General features: G+C 37.3%; 4 protein-coding genes across 5 annotated transcripts; 1 reads left to right on the top strand and 3 right to left on the bottom strand.

Moving 5' to 3' along the window:
* Positions 1 to 1,696: 1,696 nt before the first annotated feature.
* On the top strand, positions 1,697 to 9,339 carry LOC120003459 (O-fucosyltransferase 9-like). Of its 2 annotated transcripts, XM_038852460.1 has the most exons (10): positions 1,699 to 2,520; positions 3,160 to 3,229; positions 3,608 to 3,675; positions 4,657 to 4,745; positions 5,035 to 5,232; positions 6,648 to 6,852; positions 6,959 to 7,126; positions 7,796 to 7,963; positions 8,120 to 8,310; positions 9,069 to 9,339. In XM_038852460.1, the coding sequence occupies exons 1-10, from the start codon at positions 2,098 to 2,100 to the stop codon at positions 9,238 to 9,240; spliced, it is 1,752 nt and encodes a 583-aa protein (XP_038708388.1). In that variant the 5' UTR covers positions 1,699 to 2,097; the 3' UTR covers positions 9,241 to 9,339. The 2 variants fall into 2 exon arrangements, with proteins under 2 accessions (XP_038708389.1, XP_038708388.1); XM_038852461.1 differs by lacking the exon at positions 9,069 to 9,339 and having other exon boundaries at positions 1,697 to 2,520; positions 8,134 to 8,295.
* Positions 9,340 to 10,822: 1,483 nt separating this feature from the next.
* Positions 10,823 to 13,268, bottom strand: LOC120003273 (probable enoyl-CoA hydratase 2, mitochondrial). The gene is made up of 8 exons (XM_038852184.1): positions 13,034 to 13,268; positions 12,784 to 12,953; positions 12,568 to 12,642; positions 12,059 to 12,149; positions 11,899 to 11,950; positions 11,491 to 11,594; positions 11,341 to 11,417; positions 10,823 to 11,111 (listed from the first exon to the last, which is right to left on the bottom strand). The coding sequence occupies exons 1-8, from the start codon at positions 13,251 to 13,253 to the stop codon at positions 10,935 to 10,937; spliced, it is 966 nt and encodes a 321-aa protein (XP_038708112.1). The 5' UTR covers positions 13,254 to 13,268; the 3' UTR covers positions 10,823 to 10,934.
* A 416-nt stretch (positions 13,269 to 13,684) lies between these two features.
* Positions 13,685 to 15,459, bottom strand: LOC120003274 (V-type proton ATPase subunit G1-like). The gene is made up of 5 exons (XM_038852186.1): positions 15,300 to 15,459; positions 14,931 to 15,024; positions 14,730 to 14,830; positions 14,427 to 14,579; positions 13,685 to 13,917 (listed from the first exon to the last, which is right to left on the bottom strand). The coding sequence occupies exons 2-4, from the start codon at positions 15,016 to 15,018 to the stop codon at positions 14,436 to 14,438; spliced, it is 333 nt and encodes a 110-aa protein (XP_038708114.1). The 5' UTR covers positions 15,019 to 15,024; positions 15,300 to 15,459; the 3' UTR covers positions 13,685 to 13,917; positions 14,427 to 14,435.
* A 4,765-nt stretch (positions 15,460 to 20,224) lies between these two features.
* LOC120004014 (FT-interacting protein 7-like) lies at positions 20,225 to 23,670 on the bottom strand. The gene has a single exon (XM_038853213.1). The coding sequence runs from the start codon at positions 23,623 to 23,625 to the stop codon at positions 20,608 to 20,610; it is 3,018 nt and encodes a 1,005-aa protein (XP_038709141.1). The 5' UTR covers positions 23,626 to 23,670; the 3' UTR covers positions 20,225 to 20,607.
* Between the last annotated feature and the right edge of the window lie 861 nt (positions 23,671 to 24,531).

Here is a 24,531-nt window from a genome sequence, read left to right as displayed (position 1 = left end):
TTAAAAACACGTAAGCGCCTAAACTAACACAGACCTGTCTAAATTGGCCCGAGTTTTCCACTCGTAAACCTAAATAACCTAAAAATTAAGTTTAACTCGTATTTCAATTTTCTTTTATTTTCCCGGAATCACACGCTCAGGAACCATGTCTAGAGCAGCATACCTTTTGAGTCGTGCTCGCCTGCTCGGGAAGGTCTGTAACAATGCCGTTAGAGGAGATGCTAAGAGCAATTACAATGGTGGTATTTTTAAGAGGGCATGGATGCTCAAAAAGTAACATTTGATGGGGTTTGGATGAATTGGTGGATACAACAATGAGATTTTGTTGGTTTATTTTTGTTGTGGCACAGAGAGAAGAGGGGACATTGGTTTGCCCACATGTTTGCTTGTATGTGGGTCCCGCCACTAATACACTAACATTTTTACACAAGAATCATATCGAGTCACACCTCTATTAAAAAGTAAAGTCAACCAATTTATACCTAGCCTATAGTGAGACTTCCTATTTTGCCATTTCACTACTTTTCCAGTCAAGCCCTGTTCTGCGCTACAATCCACACATACCATACACGGAAACCAGAGTCTCGTTTCGCTGAAACCCCCGCCTCTACCAGATTCCCATTCAAAAACAAGGAAAAATGCACTTCTTCCAATAACAATAAAGGAGAAGGTCATTGTATCAATATATTTTGTTGACCCAGTCACATCAACAAAATACTCAACTACATCAGCAAAACACTTTTCCCCATATATTTTGTTGTCCCAATAAAAAACCACCATTGTGATTGCTCTTATTGAGGAAAATGAAGATCCCCATGAGAGTGAAGTGGCTTGACAGAGTGAGTCCAATGGATAAAAACTGTCCAAGCCCATTCAATCAGGTATGGTATGACTAAGGTCAGTCAAATATTTTGACTATCTCATGTGTTTTCAAGTGTTCATTTTCATCCATTGTAGAGCTCTAGCACTCTAAATTTTCCATAAAGTTCACTTTCAACACTTGAAAGTAAACCCATTGGAGTTGCTCTCAAGTCCATGGCCCATCTCAGGTATGATAGTTAATATTTCCACCGTTCAGCTTGTATCTCGTATATATCAAGACCGTCTCCCTAAGACCGTTGACTTCAGCATCTTGCCATCCAACTTGCTCCCCTTACTCCACCCTTATCATTTGTTTTGGCCTCGATCTTGGTCTCGACTCCAAGATCGATTAATCACAATTCACCCTTCAACTGTTAAGTTGTTTGGTCATCTACACCAAACTACCTCGAGACTTGTACTCATCCTATCTTATAGGCGAGCTGTAATAAAAGACTTATATCTTTATTAACCCATCATATCCGTTCCCTCTTCTGACACACGCCATTTGTAAATCATCTCTTTTCAAATCATCCTTGAGATTCGACCTCATGTATCGTCATCCCTATTTATTTTTCATAAACAATAAATACCTGGTTTTCTTTACAAAGAAGAGAGATTGAACTTTGGAATATACTCACTCACAATGCTGTCTCTGAGAATCTCCATTAAAACTACCTTCTTTTACACTCGTTTTTCAGGTCAAGAGTTCTCCAATTTTCTTTGTTCAAGGTCTTGTAGTTGGCTGGTTGTCCGTTTTATAGTTCCCTTTGGCACACCGTAGCTATTTATTTAATCTTAACAAATAGCAGTAAATACTAACAAAAAATTTACTAATTATTCACTATCCATTTTTCAGACACTTGGTGCAGTCAGTCCCTCTCTATAGCTGGCACTCCACTTGTCTAAAGCTAAGGACTGACTGGTCACTCCGGCAACTGTCCCTCATAAACACGAATACTCCTCCTTCTCTCTTCAAAGTTGGATCAATCGACCACCATTTCTCTGAAGCATCATGCATTCTCCATTTCTCTTCAATTGAATAAACTTCACGAATTCTTTTCAACTCCTTCTGTTTCTCTTCTTAGCTAATTATGTCATTATCCCCCTCTCTCTCTTAATTGGACAATGCTTTGATTTCAGTCACACTGGCGTTCCACCTGCAATAAATGGCTGTTTCAGCTCTTTAATATCTTCTAGGGTTTCTCAAGACCGCCCTCACTTGGTTCACACACTCTAATGCAGCCTTATAGTCACAGCCGCCTCGGCACAGGCCGTTCCACGGCCGCCACCACAACGGCGTCGACGTCTTCCCCTCCGTCCTCGCCTCGGCTCCGTCACTGTCGGAGCAAGTTTAGTCAAGGCACTGGCGGTAGTGATACCCGGGTGGGAGCAGCCAAGCAGAGCTTACTGGAGAAAGTGGTGGTTGTCTTGATAACTTCAGTGTTCAAGAGGAGGGGCTTGCTATTGTTTGCGCCGTTGCTTTATATTTCGGGGATGGTGTTGTATATGGGATCATTGAGTTTGGACGTTGATTTGAACAGTGTCGGTGGCGTTGTTGTGCGCAAGCGCACGCCGCCGGGGTCGGTGTACAGGAGTCCACAGGTTTTTGAGAAGTTATGGCCTTATATGGAGGCTGAAAACAATGGGAGTCGCAATGCGGTACTTTCTCTTGACTGTGTAGTTTGTGAATTGTGTAAGTTTGATTGCTTTTTGGGTTTGGCTTTGATGGATGTGGAACCGTAATTCAAATATGATTATGAAGAGATTTGAGTCATTTGATGCATGTTTTAAGGCTTAGGTTACGGATTGGAGTTACTAACAGCTTGCAAGTAAGGGGAAAATGAGGAGAATTTTTTAAAGAAAATACAGTAAAAGAAGTGCTTTATGCCTTATAAGTATCTTAGCAAGGAAATTAATATTGATGGGGTAACACTTCACTCTGGATTTGCTTATAGCAGACTTTCTTGTATAAAAGTTTAATACCGATCTTGCATGGAAGAGAGAAAGACTTCCTAAATCTTAATTGGAAAGAATATCATTCTACTACCACATCATTAATCCCAAATCTGCAAAAGTTCGATACACCCTTAATTTCCAGAATTAAATTGATAAGAGCAATTTAAGGAATCCAAACTTGTTTTGGAAATCCTTTGATTTGCCCAATCTCAATCTGTAAATGAAAGTTATTTCACTAATTTTACTACTACTACTGCTGCTGCTTTAGACTGAAAGATTTCCTTATATTATGGAAAGCAGACATTAACATATTGAGTGACAAACAATGCAATGAAAATGCAGTTGATGACAGCATGGAATCCCAAACCGATTCAATGTTGGAAGCCTTGCAGCAGGAGCATAACTAATGAAGGTTTGACTTTTCTATATCAATCCAAGAAAAGAGAATTGCTCACCTAAATTTCAAAATGTAACCCATCAAGTGGCCAGTTTTCATAAGCATTTGATTTTATATGCGAGCATTAGAGTGCTTATTATCTAATAAGGTGTGGGGATTATGTCACGTATATAGCACCTGTTTCACGAATGTGTCTTAAATCGTAATGCTATATTAATAAAAGGATCTCTCTTTAAACATTTTTAGATGTAGCTGAAGCCAAGAAACTACTGGTCATCCATTCATAATTAGTTCTTTTTATATAGTACCCGTATATAATTCATGTTTAAGGAAACTTTAACTTGCTATCTTTTTAGGCATTATGATTACTAAACATGATGTATTTACTTGAAGGCTTGCCAAATTCCACTGGTTTCCTCATAATTGAAGCAAATGGGGGGTTGAACCAACAACGATTATCGGTGTGCTCTCTTTCTTAAAATTTTTCAAGTTTAAATTAATTCTATTGTTTCTCATCATAGAAATTATTACACTTGAGCATATTTGTGTGTTATGTAAATTCATTTCCCTTTCATAGTCATTTTTTCACATGATAAATAAGTTTATTAAAGGAAGAAGGCACATCAAGTCAATATCTTAATTAAATGAACAACTAAAAGTCAAATATATTCACTATATCAACTAGATTGTGGGTAACATTGTCAGCATATTGGTGTGTTTGTGATTCTCTCTCTTTAATGGAGGGGGGAGATTGTAATGTGAGAGAGTGTTTGTAATTTGTTACATCCTTAATGTACTGATTGGCACCATCTTGATGCATTCAATGGTTTTATCTTTCTCCATTCAAAACAACATCCCAGCATCTTCATACATTGTGGAATGGACATTTAAACTAAGAGATGATTATTTGTCAATCTCAATCTCAAAGTTTTTATTGCCACAATTTTAAGCGAACAATTTTACGATTTATTATTTGAATTTTACGCCTATTCTCATACTTCTTACATCGAAGTCATTACAGTGGATTGTAGTTGTATTTTTCTATAATTAATTTCCATTTCCTATCCTAGGTAAGTTGGACTGGACATAATACTTGAGGGCATAGTTGTCAAAACTTACAATACATTTGGAGTTTGGTTTGCTTCATTCCGGAATCTAAATTGAAGACAAGAAGAAACAAAAGCTGTACTGGATGAAGCCATTGAATCATAAGAAACAAATGAAAAATTGAATGTTGGCATATTCTCTTAGTGGTAATGAACTAATGAATTGCTACTAAATTAGGCATGTTGAGTTGGTTTTTTGTTTGTTGGGTTTTTGGTCCGGTCTCTGTTGATTGACAATACATGCATTGGTGCAGTGCAGAGTTTGGGAAGTTTATATGGTTTTGCCACATCTCATGGATTTTATTTTATTATTCACTTATTTGTTCTTCCACACAGATATGTGATGCAGTTGCTGTGGCATGGTTGCTAAATGCAACCCTTGTGATCCCAATTTTTCATTTAAATAGTGTTTGGCAAGATTCCAGGTGATTACTGTCCCAATTTTTTTTCTTTCAATTTCCGGGTGGTTGTCCATAAATAAGAACCCATTCAGCTCATAGTTCACAACAGATAGGTAGGATTGTCACATTATCGTCTGCCCCTTATTTTGTATTGTTCTGTTTTATGGTATTCAATCACTTTGTCATGAAAAATTTAGTTTATTTGCTTTGTAGATCTTCCATGTTTATTCCCATGGAACTGTTACTTTTTAAGCCTTCCAGGTATTTAAAAGCAGCTTATATTCTCCATTCATTTTCTTCTCTTCTGTAACAGCAAATTTGGGGACATATTTGATGAAGATTTTTTCATTCAAGCGCTTCATAATAATGTGAATGTAGTTAGGGAACTTCCAGGAGAAATACTTGAGCAGTTTGATAATAACATAAGCAGCATTATAAATCTGAGAGTAAAAGGTTGGTCAAGTCCCACCTACTATCTTGAGAAGGTTCTTCCAAAGATGATCAAGATGAGGTATGTGATCCCTTTTTTGTTATTATCATTGTAAAAGGTTGGCTCCCAGTTCTGCTCAGAAACTAAATGAAATCCTTTTGGTTTTCAAGTGTGCATATAAACTTTTTGCCAGTCTATGGTTTTCCATGCAAGTCTCTTAGTTTTAAAATCCTTTTGTTTGAACATAAGATGCTAATTTTAACTGAGTGTTTAAAGTTTAGGTGCAGTAATCGTAATTTGAGGCGTTTGTTTGTTTGTTTTTCATGTGGTCCTACAATCTGCTTGATCAAAAACATGTATGCTGAAATGTCATGATAATATTGAAATAAAAGTCCAATGTAGTTTTAAAGTTGCCCTTTCGCAACGTGGACGCCATAGGTTGAGACAGCGGAATAGCCCTTTCCGCAATGCCTGATAAGGCTGTGTACATCTCAACTTCCCATACGCTCTTCTGTGTGTGGAGCCTTTGACACCAGGTTTACCCCAGTTATTAATATCATGAAATAGATCTTGTAACGAAGGGCATCTTGTTCAAAATATTTTTATCTGTAACATTGCCCAAGGAGCCTGGTCAAGGCCTTGCTTTCTAATTATTCATTTCACTTATGTTTGACTCTTGGGTTTTCTACTTTTCCATCATAAAATTAAGTTGGTGATACGTAACAAAAATTCCCCTGAAAATGTGACTGGTGATTCTCATAAGAACAGTCTCTAGGAAATTTACTCATTTGATTCAGAGGTGTTTTAGTCTTGTCAACTGCAAGGTTTAAAGCTTGGCTTTGACAGTCTTGATTATAGCTAGAGTTTGATGGGAAAACAAACAGATTGAAACATAAAGCAGAGTTTTGTGGGTTAGAGTAAAAGGATTATTGCCAATAGACAAGAACTCGAGAAAGAGATTGAGAAGTCGAGTCATAAAATGTGAGATACCCTTGTTTGGAAGATTTCAGGATAAACTCTAGTGTAAGTAGTACGGAATCAACAAGCATTCGTAAAGAATTTTGAAGAGGTTTTGAAAGTTTGAATGTCATGCGTAAGATCAGTTTGATTATTTAAATCTCGAGATGAGGATGAAGATGATAAAGATGTTCATCAAGTGCCTTGGGGAGAGGGTGTAGGCTTGTGGATTTGTGTTTTCTCTTCTATATAGCTACTTGTGATTTATGTTTTATGTTTGAAATGATGGATCGGGCGTTTTCTGTCATACGCTCATACTAAGTGCTTAGACAATTTTATATCTCATCACATATATAGGTACAGAAAAGTCAAAATGGGTTTGCAGAATTGCTTATCTCCCCATCATGAACCTAAATATGATATTGTTTTCATGTTACAATTTTGTAGATGCTACTCATTTATTGACTCTTTCCTGTGGTTATGAGCTTGCAGCACATTGTACATTATATCTGAATTGCTCCTCTTTCCTCATGGTGTAGGGCTGTACGCATTGCACCCTTCTCAAACAGACTGGCTCATGATGTTCCTTCATATGTTCAACAGCTTAGATGCCTAGCCAATTTTGGAGCTCTGAGGTTTGCAGACCCAATAAGAACACTTGCTGAGAAAATGATTGAACGGATGATCAATAACGGTTCTCAGAGTGGGGGGAAATATGTCTCAGTGCATCTGCGATTTGAAATGGTGTTATTATTGTTTCTTTACTTTCCAAGGATGCACAATTTTCATATACTCTTTAGTAGCCAATACTTTGAACAATTTCTAAAGTGCTATTTTCCCTTTGCTAAAGGACATGGTTGCATTTTCGTGCTGTGAATATGATGGTGGAGATGAAGAGAAACAAGAAATGGATGTTGCCCGAGAAAGAGGCTGGAGAGGAAAATTTAGGAGAAGAGGTAGAGTAATAAGGCCAGGAGTAAATCGGATGGATGGAAAATGCCCTTTAACTCCACTGGAGGTATTCAGCTCTCTCTCTCTCTCTCTCTCTCTGTATATGTATATCCCACCCACACGCACACAAACACACAAGCTTGAATGCATGGCTGCACGCACATGCTCTCACTCTTGAAGACGTGATCACACATGCACATGTTGGATATGGCATAGTCAGTACTCTTTACTGAACTCTCTAATTTGAGCTTCATAATCTTATGGTAGGCCTTTTTCTCTTAATTCTCTTCATTCATTCTCTGAATTATCTGAAACAAAACTGAACTTCAAATGATTCCTTCAACTGGTGGTTTTCTTTAGGACATTTCCTATTCCTCATGTGGAATGTTTGATGAATTTCCTTGGATAAAGTCTATCATGTAGAAACTTGAAAGCAAAAAAAATATGTTCACTACCATCAAAAAGTTTGAATCCAATATTGGAAGCTATTATGTCCAAGTGATGATTTGGTTGAATTTCACTAATGTAAGCCCCCCTGATTCTAGCTTTCTGGAGTTAAGTATCTGTAATTTTGGAAAATATAATTTAATGACTTCTTTTTGAAGTGCACTGAAATACAGTGTCCTCTGTTCTCTTGCTTCTACTGTTGTACATATTTTCCATTTTGCGAAACATAAATCTTTTCACTTGATTAAAATTTAGAGATAATTAATTATTTTTTTAATTGGCTTTGTAGGTTGGGATGATGCTAAGGGGCATGGGATTTGATAATACCACCTCAGTATACATTGCAGCAGGAAAAATTTATAATGCGGAGAAGTATATGGCTCCTCTTAGACAGATGTTTCCACGCTTAGAAACCAAGGATACGCTTGCCACTCCAGAAGAACTTGCTGTGTTTAAGGTATCATGCCGATCATTATATGCACTTGAAAGTTATTTATAATTTTCTCTGCTGGAATGAATCAGAATCCGGTACAAATAAAATGGAAAAGAAATTAATAAGGCAATGAAAGAATAGGACACTTCAATCTTTTTAATGCTTAAAATTCTGATGTAGGGCCATTCATCTAGATTGGCTGCACTTGATTATACAGTCTGCCTACATAGTGAAGTATTTGTTACAACTCAAGGTGGAAACTTCCCCCACTTCTTGATGGGCCATAGACGCCATCTGTATGGAGGGCATGCAAAAACAATAATGCCTGACAAGAGGAAATTAGCGCTACTATTTGATAGTCCCAATATCAGGTATAGTTTAGTTCAAATCTCATTTTTCCTTCTTTTTAGCTTAACCATTTCAGTTCTTGGTGTTTCAATTCAATTTCTATCATTCAAAAACAATTATGTTCTCTGGTGAACATTTCTGAGAATGGAGAAATCATTTTCATCATTTTGGTTTCTTTTCGGTACTTCTTAGTTTTTGTTGAGATTTACTTGAAGACTATAACAATTTGCATATAAAAGCACGTGTTCAACTGTTACCCTTCAAGATCCATCGGTGGTGTTTTTAAAAATCTGTAAAGAAATAAACAAAGTTTCCATACATTGTCATGCATTTTGTTGATAGCTGAAGGAAATTCTAGCTGAATGTATTGAACTCAACATGTTTCTTACCCTGAGTCTTGCTTCATCTTTATTAGGTACTACATGCCTTGGCATACATTGTTTTTAGAACTTAGAATCTATATATGTATTTAGTGTTTTTTTTTTTTGGTTTCAACATCATTTGTAAAAAAGAACTTCCATGTTTTTCTGGGCGGTCATTTTTCTTATCCTTTGGACAAGCATCTCATTTTTGGCAAGACGTTTCCACATGGACTTTATGCTGAAATTCTTCATGGAGTCGATGTTAACACAGTGAAATTCTTCATGGACTTTATGTCAACTCTTCCAACTCAAACTTGTTAGACTTTGCATTTCATTGCTAATTTTCTATCAATTATTGGCATCATGTGCACATCATGAGCATATTGTTTGACTAACATTTTCATGTTTAAATTATGCAGATGGGAAAACTTCAAGCAACAGATGCAAGATATGCTTCATCACAGTGATTCGAAGGGGTTTCAATTGAAAAAACCCAGTGCATCACTTTACACATTTCCCGCACCAGATTGTATGTGTAGACAAATCGAGGGTGGAAATGAAGACAATAATAATAGTACACAACTCAACTAAAGGAAGATAAGTATTAATTGCTCCTGTAATTTATGATGTAATTGTGCATTGAAGCTAATTCTTTCATTTATAGTTGAAGCCAATTCTTTTGTGGTAATAGACTCCATTGTGATTTCTTGTCTCTTTTCAAATTCTTTGTTGTTGGCATGGCTAGCATTGGCTAGCCATGGTGCATTTGGAGTGGGCACCCAAGATGGGTCAACCACTCCAAGGAGGGGTTCCCAACTGCCATGGGCAGTTGGGATTGTAACTCCCCAATGCAAGTTACAACCCAAATAGGCACCATTGTCACATACACTTGGAACAAGAACGAAAAACACAAGGAATTCTCTGAATCTTTGGTATCTCCTTCTCAAGAATACATTCAACTTCGTGGAAATCAAGGTATGTTTTTATAGTATGTCTTAGACCATGAATACTATGATCTTGGCCATGGAAATTCGTTTTCCATGATAATGTGCATGTGCTGCCATCCTTCATTTGTAAATGAGACACTAACAATGTATTGGAAGTTTTTCTTAGTTATGTGAAAGTCTACTGTTAAGTAGTAGTAAATCCCTATTTTCATATTGATAAATACATTATGAGAGGAGTTGAGACAAGTGACAACAATGGACTTTAGGATCCATTTGTTAGAACTAGTAGATGCTTGTTTGGGGTGTTAGGTGTGACTGGAAAGTAAATTTTTGCTGTTTATTTCATTAGTTTACAGTGACAGGTCTATATACAACTTTAAAAAGCTACTGGCTAGCAAGATTTGATGCTGTTGTTCATCGTATACTATTGTTTGTGTTTGGCCGTATAAACGAAATCTTCCCAAGGCTCAAAGTGCGTTTACAGGTAATATTACACTACACTTTCACCCGGCTAAATCTATTGGTCTGTTTGGGAGTGTATTGTATTTTGATCTCCTGCGATAAGATAAGGCGAGTTTCAAAACTATGGTCTTAAGGCGCATTTTGAAAATGTGATCTTAAAGCGAGTATTGTATTTTGACCTCTTGTTGTAAGATGAGGCAAGTTTCAATATTGCGGTGATGTGAGATAAGTTACGATTTTGGCGAGGTAAGGGTAAAATTAAATTTTTTATTGATATCAATTAATTTGTAAAAAATATTAATGAAATACTAGAGGGCAAAATTAGGGAAAAAATATATTATGTTGATGTCCAAAATACGATTAATCGTATTGTGGCGGTGTGAAAATAGCTCCCTGCAGCTTTAACGACAGGAGTGAAAACAATTCCTTGCAACTTTAACGCTTTAGCTTTGAACTCATCATAGTGCAGTGATATCATATCGCACCATTCGGCCAAACACTTTTGTCCAAACATATATAAAAATGAGCTTCATCCCGGATACAGTAAGATTCTCCTTGTATGAATTGGGAAGGTGTAGCCCAACTGCTAGACTAAAAAGAAAGACAGACTAAAAGCAAGATAAGATTAATATAAATTATGACGGTGGGACTGATTCCATTTCACAGTCGGTTTTTTTTTTTTTTTTTAAACGGGAATGGAGGATTCAAACCCTAGTCATCATGATGGTATGCACCATCTTTACCACTTCAACCAGACTCAGGTGTATTTTCACAGTTGTTTTAACTGCACATAACAATGTATGTATTACATGATTAATTTCTCCAATGCCCAGTCAACGAAGATTGAAGAAGATCATTACAACCAACGTGTTAATCCTATTCACCAAAATACCTTGGTTTCCGCTTTTCCGCAAATGCTGCCAAGCCTTCCATACGGTCTTTAGTATGCAAGGTTTGGTCATAGCATTCTTCTTCCAATTCCAAACCAGATGCCAAGTCAATCTCAATTCCATGGTTAATAGCCCTCTTCGCCATCCTTATTGCAATCGGACCCTGTCATTATTCATATTGGTATTTGAAAATGTGAAATTTTTACTCATCAAAGTAAAAGATCAGACAATGAGATGACCCACCAGGTGCCCCCAAGATAGTCATTGATTTCAAATGAAATCAGGAAGATAAAAAGGTCCTGCTAGTGTGTGATATCACCAACCGATCGTTTGACATAAATAGCAATGGTAAGCACATCATGTATGAAGTTAGGAGCCCTTAAGAAACTTACCTTCTGATTTATTTCTCGAGCAATTTCAAGCGCCTTTAGATGAGCTTCACTGGCGGGGACACAGTAATTGACAAGACCTGAATTTTAAAATTAAAACAATCACAATACTAATACTATTAATAACAAGTATCTACAGATCCTTGAACATACCCATCATCATCGCTTCTCTTCCACCAATCTTCCTACCAGTAAATATGAGTTCCTTTGCCACTGATTTTCCCACCAATCTTGGAAGTCGTTGCGTCCCACCAGCCCTGCAAGGGAGGCTGATATGTCATGAAATATGATGGTTCGTGAAAGGGAAGGAAGAGGTAAAAGAAGGTATTCATGCAGTAAGAAAGCCACTACTCAGATTCCACCTATACTAAGAATGTCATCACCTGGGTACCAAATTTCTCCAATCCATATCTGAACGGGGAATGTAAGTAAATTTTGAGAATGGTGCTTCTATGGCGATAAGTTGAAGAGAGAGGGTGAGAAATAGAGATCAGTTGTTCTTTCCAAATAAAAACAGGCACTCTCGTAGTGAAACTCAATAGTTACGAATTGAGTGCATACCCAGGAATTATAGCAAGTCCTGTTTCTGGCAAACCCAATTTTGCTTCTTCTCCTGCATCGTAATGTTCCAACAAGAATATCAATCCTTGAGCTTCAAGCAGCAGCTATAACACACACCACTTCATTTTTCTGAACAAAAAATGGATAAATCCAGACAAACCACATATCCGAAGATCACATGATAATGCCATTTCAAGTCCACCACCCAGAGCTGCTCCTTCAATAACAGCAATGGTTGGAATACGAAGTGCCTACATTGATGCAGTTAACGAGAAGTGAAGTTGCAATTGAAAGTGCCAACACATAAAAAAGGCAGAGCAAATATTTCAAGTTAAATGCATAGATGAAAGCCCCAGGTGAACAAGGCATGCAGCAAGGTGCAGGGTGGTCTGGTAGAGGTAAGTCTTAAGGTTCGAACTTTACCAAACAAGCAAAAGCAAATGATGGCAGTGAGTTATAGAACATTTTCAAATTTCAATGAATAATGTGAAAACCAAGTAATTTATGTGTCTCTGTAAATTTAGATTTTGACACAAGCCAATTACATATATACATATGAATCAATGGCGAAGCCCTGTAGGTGATCAGAGTAAAGTCTAATATATGTCTGATGTGTTAAATACATACAATGCCAAATAGTTAAGGAAACAGAACATGAACAGCCAAAACCTCTATCAATGAGAACATTGACCGCAGCTTGTTGACAGTAAATTTTACTTCAGAAGGAGTCATCATCTTGCGCTCCTGGAAATCCAATCAAAGGCAGCACAATCAAGCATCTCAGAAACAACCACCTCGCAGCTCATACAACTTTGATTTTTCACAGAACAACCAATGAAATAATTCCTTCCTACAAGAAAATCACATTAAGAAAGGGCAACTTACCTTAAGATCAGCACCAGCGCAAAACACCTTGGGAACTGAACTGCAGACCAATACAACCTTAGCAGATTCATCTTCATCGATAGTTTCAAAAGCATGCTTTAACCCTCTAAGCATATCCTTCCCAATCGCATTCTTTGTTTCAGGCCTATCCAAATTCACCTCAACAATTCCTGTTACTCAGACTCAATTGCGTCCTTATTTCATGCATTTTTTTTAACAGATTCAAGACAGGGAAGAAAGATAGCATTACCAGAGTCGGAGAGTCTCTTTAATTTGACTGATTCAGAGAGTGCGGACTCTAGAATCAGAGTCCGGCGACTCTGATACTGCAAGTTGAAACTTCCAGAGACGATGACGTTTAGCAGCGATCCTTGACTCAAATCGAAAAGCTTAGATATGTGAGGACTGGGACTCGATTTTCGCAGGCAGTGATGGCCGAGAGACCTCCGTAAGGTCGTCAGAGTACCCATCAATCCGAAACTACCAGGGAGAATCGACTGAACTCAACTTCTATGGTTTCTTTTTTTCGCAAAGTGGAAGCGGCCCATTTGGCCCATAATTCTTTTGGGCTTCTTTGTAGACTTTTGGCCCAGTTTGTGATATTCTATTGGGCTTATTCCTTCAGACCTTTTCATATAAACAGGTTGATTGTTCGAAAGTGAAAAAACCTGACCATAACAAATTTGAATTTTCGATTACTAACTTTAACATTTTGACATTCGATGACTAAAATAAAACAAGAACCAATCTTGCAGTGACCATATGTTTTATTAACTCTGCAAACATTGCAACACTACTACACATATAGTGAAGGGGTATGTACACTTACTCTTTGGAGTTTGGACAATTTACTTGTTACTAAAGGTGTCATTTACACCAAACCAACAAAAATATATATAAAAAAAAAATCGAACATGCTTTTTATTGGCATCAGAAAGGCTGTCAAAAGAAGTCCCAGAATAAAATTATGTGCAGCAAAATACTTATTAGACAATCCTCAAAGTAAGAGTGAGAGTCTACAAATTTGGTAATCATAGAGCATTGCTCCAAAAGAAGGTAGCAATTATTTGGGATGCAAATATTTCTTCATATCCTGCAGTTCAACTCTCTCAAAACTCAGGCTGCTTGCTCCTTCTGCCAAGGCCGAATAACAGGAAAAAGAAAAGAAAAGAAAAGAAAATCGAAGTCAAGTCAGTATTTGAGAGTAGTAGTCTTGAATCTTGATAAACAAAAGCTCTTCCAAATTGAATAAGCTAGATTCATGGAATAAGCTTTTGGCTAGTTCATGTATCCAAAAGAGAAGGTGATTTCAATGCATTTTTGACACAACAAAAGCCATTCAACAACAAAGCAAATCTTTTCCTCCTCTCCAATGAAGGGTTCAAGAACAAAGCAAATATTTTTCTCATCTCTCCAATTGAGGACGCAGCCAATGGTTAATCATCGATCAATTGGACGTAGGAAATGTGGTAATAAAAGAATATTGCATTTCTGTTCAACACTTTGCTTCAATGCCATGAAAATATAACCAATATTTAGAGCAGCAAAATTTCTCCGTAGTCACTTGAATCGGAGGAAAAATTATAAAACCTAAGGCCTTAAAAATGTAACAGTTCACCAAATTGATTCATTTGCTTTTTTACCTTTCCGCATCAATATTTCACTGTCACGACATACTTGATGAGCGTGTTGACAACATCTGGTGAGACCCTAGATGTGGAATCATTCAAGTTTTTGATCTTAACTTCAGTTTCCTCTTCTAGCCGCTTTACAGTCGAGCCAGAGCTCCCGCTTGTCTGCAGTAAGTCGATAGAAGTGAAAAACGATACAGCATTGTAACCCAATACTAAAGCTCACATATTCACAGCGAACAGCCGCTGATCCAATTGAAGCTACATATATGTCATCAAATCATTCATATATTATCTATGGAACATGTTTTATACCTCATGGATTTTCTTTTGGAACTCCTGTTCCAAATTTGAGCGGTAAAGTGCCACATCTCTCTCAGCTTCATCTTTGGCTTGCTTCAACCTTGCCATCTTCACTGAACATTATCAAAAACAATCCCATACTTTTATTTTTCCAAAAAAAGAAAACTTAAAACCCTAATCACCAATTTCCCCCAAAAGAAACCCCTCTCTTACAGTTTCTAGCGTCAGTGACGAGGCGTTGGGCTTCCTGCTCTGCAGTTAGCAGCATCTGAATGCCTCCTTGACCTCTAAAGGAATCCATTTCAACCTCAAGAGAAAGAAATGTCACCCAGCAATTTAGTGAACGAAATTTAATGTATCAATTTAAGAACAAGAAACCTAGAAAACTACATTGGAAAACATTACAGGGAATATAAGGGGAAATTGGGAATCTGAAATTGAATTGCATCAAACCAATTGGAGTATAATAGAATTACAGATCGAAACCAACTGGTTCAACGCGAATGGCGGTAGAAAAACTAAAGAATACGATGCATAAATCTCAAGAATTATTTAGTAGAAAAAGAAGGAGGCATGAAATACCTCAAGAAAATCACGATTTCCTTGCCAAGCTAACCCAAAACGGAGAAATGGCAGTGTAGTTGATTAGAATGAGAGAATGAAGATGCAGAAGAACAGTGAGAAAGAGAGAGCGAAGAGAGAGAGAGAGCTATTCTTCTTCGCCTTGTTTAGAGGAGGGGTTAGTTTTTTCTGGTCAAAATTTAATTAATTCATTATTTTTTTTACATTAAATTATTTAAGAGATTGAGATTAATTTATAATTAGAATAATTCCCCCATTTCTTATTATATAACAAAAAATGAAATAGACAAGAATAACACAAAAATCATACTAAATATTGGGAAAATCTTCAGTGGGTTCTAACGTGGTGCACACAATTCACTCAACACGCGACACGTGACAAGAAAATATCTCAACAAAATACATTTATCATGTTTGCCTTCATCACCATTCTTATTTTATCAAAGGGCAAATTCATCGAAATGACCAAGATACTCCATTTCATGCACAAACTGTGTGGAGTGCTTAAATTAAAAATCACAAAATAATGATTATCGTCGCCTTTTTTTTTCATTCAAAAGTATTGTTCGCTCTACGTACATCTACCTGCATTGTTATCCTCTCCTCACAGTTTTATTTCAGAAAATTATCTCGTCTCTCACACTCGAATCGATAACCTTTTAAATTTGGGAAGAATGAATATTCAAATGACTAACTAAATTAGATGATAACAACAACCTTTTTAGTTCGGGAAAAGTGAATACTAAAGTGACCAATTAGACTAGGGGTTAGTTTGGTAGAGCATTTGTAAAGTAGCAGAAATGTCAGTAGAAATGGTGGTAGTAGAAATGCTGGACAATTTTAATGGCAGATATGCTGCTTGAATGCTGGATAGGCGTTTGGTTGAACTTTTACTATTAACATTTGTGCTGTGTAGCATATTGGATAAATTACGTGCACGGGTATGATGCATTTTAGTTGTAACAAATATAAATAAAATACAAAAATAAATAACAAATAATTTTGAAAATTAAAAATTTAGATTTTTAAAATAATAAAAGGAATATGACCAACATTTTTTATGTAGATTAAATTAATTAAAGAGAAATTAAAAGAAGGCATATATTTAATATTATTTATCTGTTATGTTTAAATATATTGAAATTGTAATATATTTTACATGTTCATCTCTTCCTCAAATTTTTCTTCTCCCATGGACGGTACTCGTCGATTCTCTCTTTATTTTCTCTGCCGATTCTTCATCTTCTCCCATGGTTCTTGTCTCACTATTTTTTATCTCTCACTAATTTCTCTCTCAATTCTTCATCTCCATATCGAAACTGACATCTGAATATGGGTTGGCTCTAACTTGGGATACCAGATCGAAGCTGTGTATGGGGTGTCAGTGCTAAGGGGTGGAGAGGGAATACCATAGCAAGAGTTGGGTGGTTGTTTCTGTTGGTAGTATTGTTGTGGGTGTTGATGGAACCGAACAGAGGTCGATTGCGGCAAAGCTGGTGGGGGCTCCAGGTGGGTCGGGGAAGAATAGGAAGAGGGAGGTGAAGAGAGAATAAGAGGAATAAGGGGTATTATGGGGATAACAATAGAAAGATAAGGACAAAATGGGAATGAAAATGAAAATGCTACCAAAATGATTTCATTTTGTAGCATTTCGAAATGTAGTAGAAAATGCTAGGAAAATGACCTCGAATTATGTGTCAGGAAATACTTGTTTGGATGACAAGTAGCATTTATACTATAAAATAATATAAATGCTATTAAAAAAACTCTATCAAAAGGGGCTTAGATGAGACCAAGGGTGTGTTTGGTGAGGCGGTACACAGAGCTGTACCGCTAGCGGTCCCGCTTTGCGGAACCGCCTCACCAAACACCTGATTGTTGAGGGCGGTACCGCCCACCAAACGGTGTGGTACCGCCCTCCAAGAAAAAGCTCCAAAATGGAGCTTTTTCTTGGGCGGTTTGGGTTTGGCATGGGTCCCTTGCCAAAAAGGCATGGGTCCCACGCTTAATAGTGACTGATTTGTTTTTTTTTAAAATTTTTTTACATGTGGGTCTCATAACTTTGTATTAAATATTATATATTGATATTAAATATTGATAAATTAATAATTACATTTGTACATTAATAATTACATTTATACATTAATATAATAATTATGCTTATTAAATGGCTATTTAAATATTAAATTGAAATAAATATAATTTTTACATCATAAATTATATTTATAAATTAATAATTATGCTTATTAAATGGCTATTTAAATATTAAATTGAAATAAATAGAATTTTTACATCATAAATTATACTTATAAATTAATAATAATATAAACAAAATATATTTTACACAATTTAACCGCTAACAACAGTTAACAGCTTTACCAAACACCTCAAAGCTTATTTTATAGCTTTAAGCTCAGCTTTTTATTCACAGCTTAACAGTTAGCGTTGAAAATCAACACAACCGTTCTACCAAACACGCTCTACCAAACACACAACAAATGTTGGGGACCAAATGCGTGTTTTTGAAAGTTTAAGGGGTAAAAAACGAAGTTATTATAATACATTAATCCCGCAAAATTATATCACCGTTAACGGAATCGCGAGTTTGAACTTTGAAGAACCAGTCTATCTTCTTCGCACCATCAAAACCTATATAACACGAACTCCATTGAAAATTCCTACTACCAATTTTTGATTTCCCAACAAAAATGCTCGGACCCAACAGGAACGCATAGCCCTATTATTGTTTGTAGAATCTCCGTCGATGGCGAAATCCGATAATTCAAAATACTCTTCGCTGCCGCCTTACGCCGCGTCCTTCGCCAAGACCCATCCGTCCAGCTATACCGCGACAGATCCCAACTCTTAGTCGCTCGAGAAGTTGAGGCTGTGCGAGACTAGAGCGGTAAGGACGAATTAGATTGCCATTTGGTTCATTTTGTTTTTGAATTTGGGAGGTGTTCTTTTCTTTGTTTGACGAGATTAAATATAAGGCAGTTCCAAATTTGAAGTATTCAACTTTTTGGTTGTAGGGGCTCATATTTGGTTGCTGAGAAAAATGTAGAACAGAATTGTAGTTTTTGGATTTTGAGAATTGTAATCGAATTGATCATATTCAACGTAGTCAGATTCACATAATTTGTTTAACTGAAAAATACATGAACCCTTTTGTGTTGGATTTTGCCGTGTCTTTGCATGCTGAGAAAATTTTAGGAAAAATGGGAACGGATGGAGGGTTTTATTCATGTTGTTTGTTAATGCCATTTTGCCGTGAAAACAAGTTGGCCAACTTGAAAACGACACTTGTAAGTAGGAGAAGGCCGACTCTTATAGGAGGACATTTTCAAACTTACCCATCTGGTACTTGCCTGTTTTTGCCATCCCATCATTATTTGTGGGTAAAGACTAAAGAGATTCAAGAGATCTGAAAGAGCCTCTCCTTGTGAGATAATGAGTACCATCCAATGGTTCAGAATGGTTGTGGACGTGGATATTTGGGTTCCAAAGGAAATTTTTGTGAAATACAGCCAATGGATGGGCTCCTGTGTAAAAGGAGTTCCTTTTGATGTGGGAGTGTGTAAGAAAGTTAAGCAAAGATGAATGGATTGAAATCTGTTGATTGGTTTATGGTTGGGAAAGGCATTTGAGTGACTCTCTGGATGACACTTTGTGAGATTCTGCTCTGATAAAACTCCAATTCCCATTCTTTTTGGCTTACTAATAAAAAAGTTTCCTTGGTCGAGGAAAATGTTTGGGTGACTGGTCGTAGAATGAGGTAGAATGTCTCAATGGGGAATCTATGGATTGGAAATTAGGTTTTTTGACCAACTTCTTCGATACAATTTATGTGGCAATGGTAAAAAAAATTTATGCGGAGGATTTAAGATGGAGCATACTGAGTTAAAACATACTATAAAAAGCTTAATGAAGTGCAAGGTAATTCCTTTTATATAGGAAGGATGCTTGGAATTTGGGTATCATGACAAGTTTCTTGTTCACTCAAGAAACCATGTGACAAGAAAAATTAACTATCGTTGGGCATCAAAAAATAGGATCTGATTGGACAGTTGCTTCTTATGCAAAGATCTGATGGAAGCTGTAGATTATCTCATTGATGTATTTAGGTGAGAAGACTCTGAAACTTGGCTTCAAATAGGTTAGGTGTTTTCTGGATGGTATCCAGATAATAGAGATGTGGCTTAAATCTGGGGACTTTTTATTGCTGTACGGGGAAAAAAAGGCTGCTGGTTTTAACCCTCCAATTTTTTATGCTTTGTGAGGAAGGAACCATGGGGCCTTTGAGGGACTTGAATCCTCTTTCAATCTTGTAAAAAGCTTTTTTTTTTTAAATGGGTAAAAGATAGCTGGTTTAGTACTAAGGATTTTTGGTTTGGCAGGGATTTCAATGTATATGAGTCTATTATCCTAGATGTGGTTGTCTATCTTGTTATTGAACTCTTTCTCAGTGGAGCCTTATTGGTGACTTTGAGTATTGTTTCTATTCAATTATTCGAATAGAAAAAGCCTAGGAATCAGTCTAAATTTCTCGAATATAGCAGGTTATTAACTCAGTTTGGCCCAGTGCAACTAACTTATTTCAAATGATATTTTTGTTCAAAATTTTGTTCAGCAGAGTTCAATGAATTATCTAGCCAATAATATTTTTTAACCGATGGTAGTTCTTATTTTGGGCTAAATTTATTATAGTTCATGTGTTGCTGTTTGATTAAGTAGAGTATTCTCTTATTGGAAGTGATCAATAGAAGAGGTTCTTCCGAGTATTAAAGATTGATCGTTTAGAGCCCTCTGAACTCAGTATCAGTGAGGATCAAGTGGTTTATTCTAAGAAGAGAGTATCTGCTCAGGAAAAACCTTCTCTGTGATCTGAAGAATACGAGACTTGTGCATGTGTAAAAAACATTCTCTGCTTCTAAGAAGTTATCAAGTGATGCTTGCTGTTATTGCAATCGACAGAACTTTGTTCTCAAAAAAACTCCTACTATTTTTTGTTATTACAAAGATTGGAACTATTTTTGTTATTACAATACTTTATGCTGCTAGCAATTGCGTTGGATGATCGTTTGCCTTCCTGGCATTATTTACTGCTAAAGTAAACAAAAGTAGTATACTACAATACAATTACTAGTACTGAGATTCCACAGTTGTAGAGAGCTCCAAAAGAATGGTGAATTTGGATTTGAATGAAATGAGATTCTGTAGTTGTAGAGAGCATCCTTGATTTCATCCCTCTCCAGTTGGCTGGGATACTCAAGTGAGTAATCAATGCTTTATTATTTGAGAGTTTCCTTTACAGTAGCATATCTGCCCTGGATGGTAATCTCTTGAAGAAATTGACAGGAACAGAAGGCGTCTTGCTCCTGAACCGGGGATGACGAAGCAAGTATAGTCCAATCAGCACTGCCACTACCTGAAAAGGAGTGACATATAAAAACACTGCCCCGATCAATGAGAGGATGATGAAGATAGATGTGGCTCTTGGATCCCTCCAGCTCAATAATGCTTGAGCCCTTTCGCCTTGCGATGCCAAGTCTCCAGCGACGGTTTGCACTCGACCTGCCACACTTCGTAGTCTGTCATATCTCATCCTCACAAGATCTGTTTGTCTGGATGTTGGGAATGTATCAAATTCCTCGTCAAGTTCATCTGGATGCGTGCGATCTGCCTGGGAAATCCGAGCATCCATGTGGGGTGGATGCCTTGGCCTGAACCTATAGTTCCATATCCCTATCACAAACAGGTAGAGAAAAATTGTTGGCAGAATCAATTCCGGGTAGCACACAAGTATCAAGAACAATACATGCACGAGAATGGTTGTCACTGGGTTTCTCCAGAGGCAAATGTCATTGAACCATCTGCAGATAACTGTAATCCCTGACAAGAGAGACATTATCCTGAAGAAATTGGCTTTGCTTTTACGGAGACTAAACATATTCATATCCACATCCAACATGTACTCCACAACCTCGCTCCTAAGTGGTGGTTCTGCTCTCGTCAGCCTTCCTGCCACAATCTGCATTGCCTGGTGGCGTAGCGATTCGATGAACCTAAAAGGTATGGGGTTGACATAATGCATTTTGGGAAGCAATGGCTTTCCATATTGAACCAAGATTTTAGTCCAAGCTGTACATGTAAACCTCAATGCCAAGTGAAGATCCCCTTGATTTTTCAAGCCAGATTTAGTGAGCATCAGCAGTGGATAGTAATGTGTATATACTCGTTCAGTCTCCAGAGTGGATAGCCTAATTCTTACCTTCCCAATCTTCTGATCTTTCGCGTCACTGCTTCCATTGGTATGGTGATTATCAAAGACACCAATTGTTATTACAGTACAGGGATCATACACTTCCCAAGTATACTGCTCGTTCCACCTTGGATGCAATGTGTCGAGGATCGTTCTGGTCCGAACCCATTTGTTCCCGTACTTGGCCACACAATAAGCATCAGTTGTCCTTCCATCCTTGCTCTTCATTGGCTGCAAATTTTTGGCACTCAGAATGCCAAGTTCAAGAATTCCAACAGGTCCCTTCCTCAGAAATTTTGACGAAGGCTGAAGGTCACTGCTGAAATGTGTAGACTCATCAAGAACATGGTAACCAGCTTCGAGTACAAACCGAATCAGGACTTTGCTGGAAAACTTTTCTTTCTTCTTCTCAATACCTTCCTGTTGTGCAAGTGAAGGCTTGTAGAGGTTCAACCAGCGAGGATCAGGGAGTTTGTTGGTATCAAGTCTCTGAGGCACATCTCTAACTGATACAATCACTCTTCCTAAAGTCTCATCCTTGCCAGGTCCAACTCTGTCATCAACTGAAATAATTATGAAATCCTCAAGAGGCTCTGATGCAACAAACATGAGCTCATCATTCCAGACGGGGTTGACGCCACGGACAGGCCTGGTTGTTCTTCCTTGATTTGCGAGTATTATCTTCACATATGTGTCTGGAGCTCTGCCTTTCTCAGAAGATACAAGATCTTGTGCTTCGATTACTTGTGCACGAAGGTAATACAATTTAGGAGAGAAGTATACCTTTGATCTTGTATTAGCCAAGTTGGACTGACTGATATCATGAGCATCAGAATGCCATGCATCTGGAAATGACTCATCAGCTTGTGTTCCCATCCAAACTGCAAGCATAACCTCCCCCCCTTGTTTAAGCTTGACACCATTTTTATCCTCCAATCTATACCACTGTGGAGCCAGAGGACTATCCGGTGGCACCCGAACCGGTACCTCCGGTACATCGAAAAGAACTCTCCCCACAAAATCATCCAACCCAAAATCCTTATCTTTCACTATTACCTCCACCAAATTGGCCTGCAATCTCTCCTTGGGGAAAGCAAAGACTTGGTGCCAAACCGGATTCTGGTTCTTCTCAAAGTGTTTAGTCCTCCCCTTGTAATTCCCAATTTTCACTTCCACATAAGGATCAAGACTCCCTGAAACATCCATAACAGGTAGATCTCTTGCCTTCACAACACTTACATACAAGTAATGCATCTGCTCCACCAAGTCATAAGTACTTGTTATCTTGTCACCTCCTCTGTACCTCAATCGAGCCGCCAAAGGTGGAAAGGTTTCCACCAGCATGAATTCTGGATTCGGCTTTGGGACTGGCACTTGCATTTGCATTTGCATAACTGCTGGTGTCGCCGCTTGAGCGAAATCCGCTCTCATCTCAGACACCTTTTCCTTCACTGGAGCAGCAGCAGCAGTACCAATTGAGTGAAAGGTCCTCACTTCTTTCTCCTTTTTGTTCTTCTTCTTAATCTTCTCTTCATGACCATGATAATCATCTGGTACATAGTCATGATCTCCATGATCAAACCTGTTATTACTGTTGATTTCTTGAAGTGGGGTCTCTTTTTCATGTGGTTGTTGTGAGGAGGCATGATTATAATCAGAACCACCATCATGATCAAGCAAGTAAATCTTCAAAGCAACATCTCCTTTGATGTGTGAGAACAGGCCACGTTTGTCGAGTGGGTACCGCTGAATACTTGCTTCAGACTCGCACAAAGGCACTGAACCACCAGAAATCCTGACGCGCCCAAGAAAGTTCCTGTGATGACCGGCTTGTCGGTCATTATACACAACCACATCAATGGTCTTGCTTGCTAGATCTCTGAGGCTGTTGCTGACATCAAAAGCAAGCTTTTCATACCAAGAAGGATTGAGGTCTTTAGGCTTTGTTTGGGTCCTCTGTCTTTGCTCATCAAATTCTACTTCAACAAATGGACTTGCTGAGCCTTGCCCATCTTTGGGCATCAAATCACTTGCGTCAAGAACTTCCACCACTAGTTTGGCCATGATTTTGGTGTCTAATAAGTGGGTTTTGGTTTTTTTTTGCAGAGACGAATCAAAGAAAGGCTAAGAGTAGGAGTGAAGAAGAAGAAGAAGAAGACAGAAGTGGTTGTAGGAGAAGAAGAGTTAGCTGTGGAGATGATGAGAGGGTCATTTTTTGAGTACGACAACTACCAACATACGGTGTGATGGTGGCCCCTTAAGTCATATCTAGATTCTGGTTACTAACAAAAATAAAAATAAAAAACTAGTTTTTTTTATTGTAAATAATTTATAAATGTTTATTTTTGGATTATATATATATATATAAAAGAATTTTCTTATTAAATCTTAAAATGAGGTATTAACTTTTAGGATTCACTTTTGGGTTTAAAATATTTTTTAAAAATTTGAAAAAAAATAAATTTGTATTTTGATCGGTCTTACAAAACGAATGATATTTTTTTGTTCAAAACAAAAATCAAATACAACATGGAATTTATATGAAATGATTTTTATTTTATACCCAACTATTCATAATTATCATGCATTTTTTATATTAAATTTAATTTTTATTTCGAACAAAAAATACATCTTTGTGTTCGTAAGACAGATTAAAATATAAATATATCTTTTCAAAAAAAATAATTTGAACCCTAAAAATCAACATCTCATTTAAAACCTCATTCTAGAAACTCATAAGATAATTCTTTCATAATTCATGTGTGTTGTTTGATTGAGAGAATGCAGTAGGTGAGGTGATCAATTCATATACCGATGAAAGCTTTTTAGAAAAGTATGTCTCCAAAAGCAAGTCCCACCACTTTTAACAGGCTCTCTCCTTTTTCAAAGAACTAATTAGTCAGAACCAACCGGTGAGTCATGTCCCTTACCCAACACGTTCCGACGGGTTCGTTGGATATAATTTCGGCG

The sequence above is a fragment of the Tripterygium wilfordii genome, chromosome 8 (genome assembly GCF_013401445.1).
Source record: "Tripterygium wilfordii isolate XIE 37 chromosome 8, ASM1340144v1, whole genome shotgun sequence".
Lineage (NCBI taxonomy): Eukaryota > Viridiplantae > Streptophyta > Magnoliopsida > Celastrales > Celastraceae > Tripterygium > Tripterygium wilfordii.
The sequence above is the reverse complement of the archived record's forward strand: the minus strand, read 5'-3'. Positions and strand labels throughout refer to the sequence as shown.

What these genes read in the sequence shown, in the direction of transcription:
- LOC120003274 (XM_038852186.1), bottom strand. Translation starts at nt 15,018, where the DNA reads ATGGATTCCTTTAGAGGTCAAGGAGGCATTCAGATGCTGCTAACTGCA. An exon ending in CGTCACTGACGCTAGAAACT is followed by an intron (nt 14,831 to 14,930) that starts GTAAGAGAGGGG and finishes GATAATGTTCAG; the next exon opens with TGAAGATGGCAAGGTTGAAG. An exon ending in TCCAAAAGAAAATCCATGAG is followed by an intron (nt 14,580 to 14,729) that starts GTATAAAACATG and finishes GACTTACTGCAG; the next exon opens with ACAAGCGGGAGCTCTGGCTC.
- LOC120004014 (XM_038853213.1), bottom strand. Translation starts at nt 23,625, where the DNA reads ATGGCCAAACTAGTGGTGGAAGTTCTTGACGCAAGTGATTTGATGCCC.
- LOC120003273 (XM_038852184.1), bottom strand. Translation starts at nt 13,253, where the DNA reads ATGGGTACTCTGACGACCTTACGGAGGTCTCTCGGCCATCACTGCCTG. An exon ending in CAATGTTCTCATTGATAGAG is followed by an intron (nt 12,150 to 12,567) that starts GTTTTGGCTGTT and finishes GCATCAATGTAG; the next exon opens with GCACTTCGTATTCCAACCAT. An exon ending in AAGAGAAGCGATGATGATGG is followed by an intron (nt 11,418 to 11,490) that starts GTATGTTCAAGG and finishes TTTAAAATTCAG; the next exon opens with GTCTTGTCAATTACTGTGTC.
- LOC120003459 (XM_038852460.1), top strand. Translation starts at nt 2,098, where the DNA reads ATGCAGCCTTATAGTCACAGCCGCCTCGGCACAGGCCGTTCCACGGCC. An exon ending in CCAAAGATGATCAAGATGAG is followed by an intron (nt 5,233 to 6,647) that starts GTATGTGATCCC and finishes CTCATGGTGTAG; the next exon opens with GGCTGTACGCATTGCACCCT. An exon ending in AAGAACTTGCTGTGTTTAAG is followed by an intron (nt 7,964 to 8,119) that starts GTATCATGCCGA and finishes ATTCTGATGTAG; the next exon opens with GGCCATTCATCTAGATTGGC.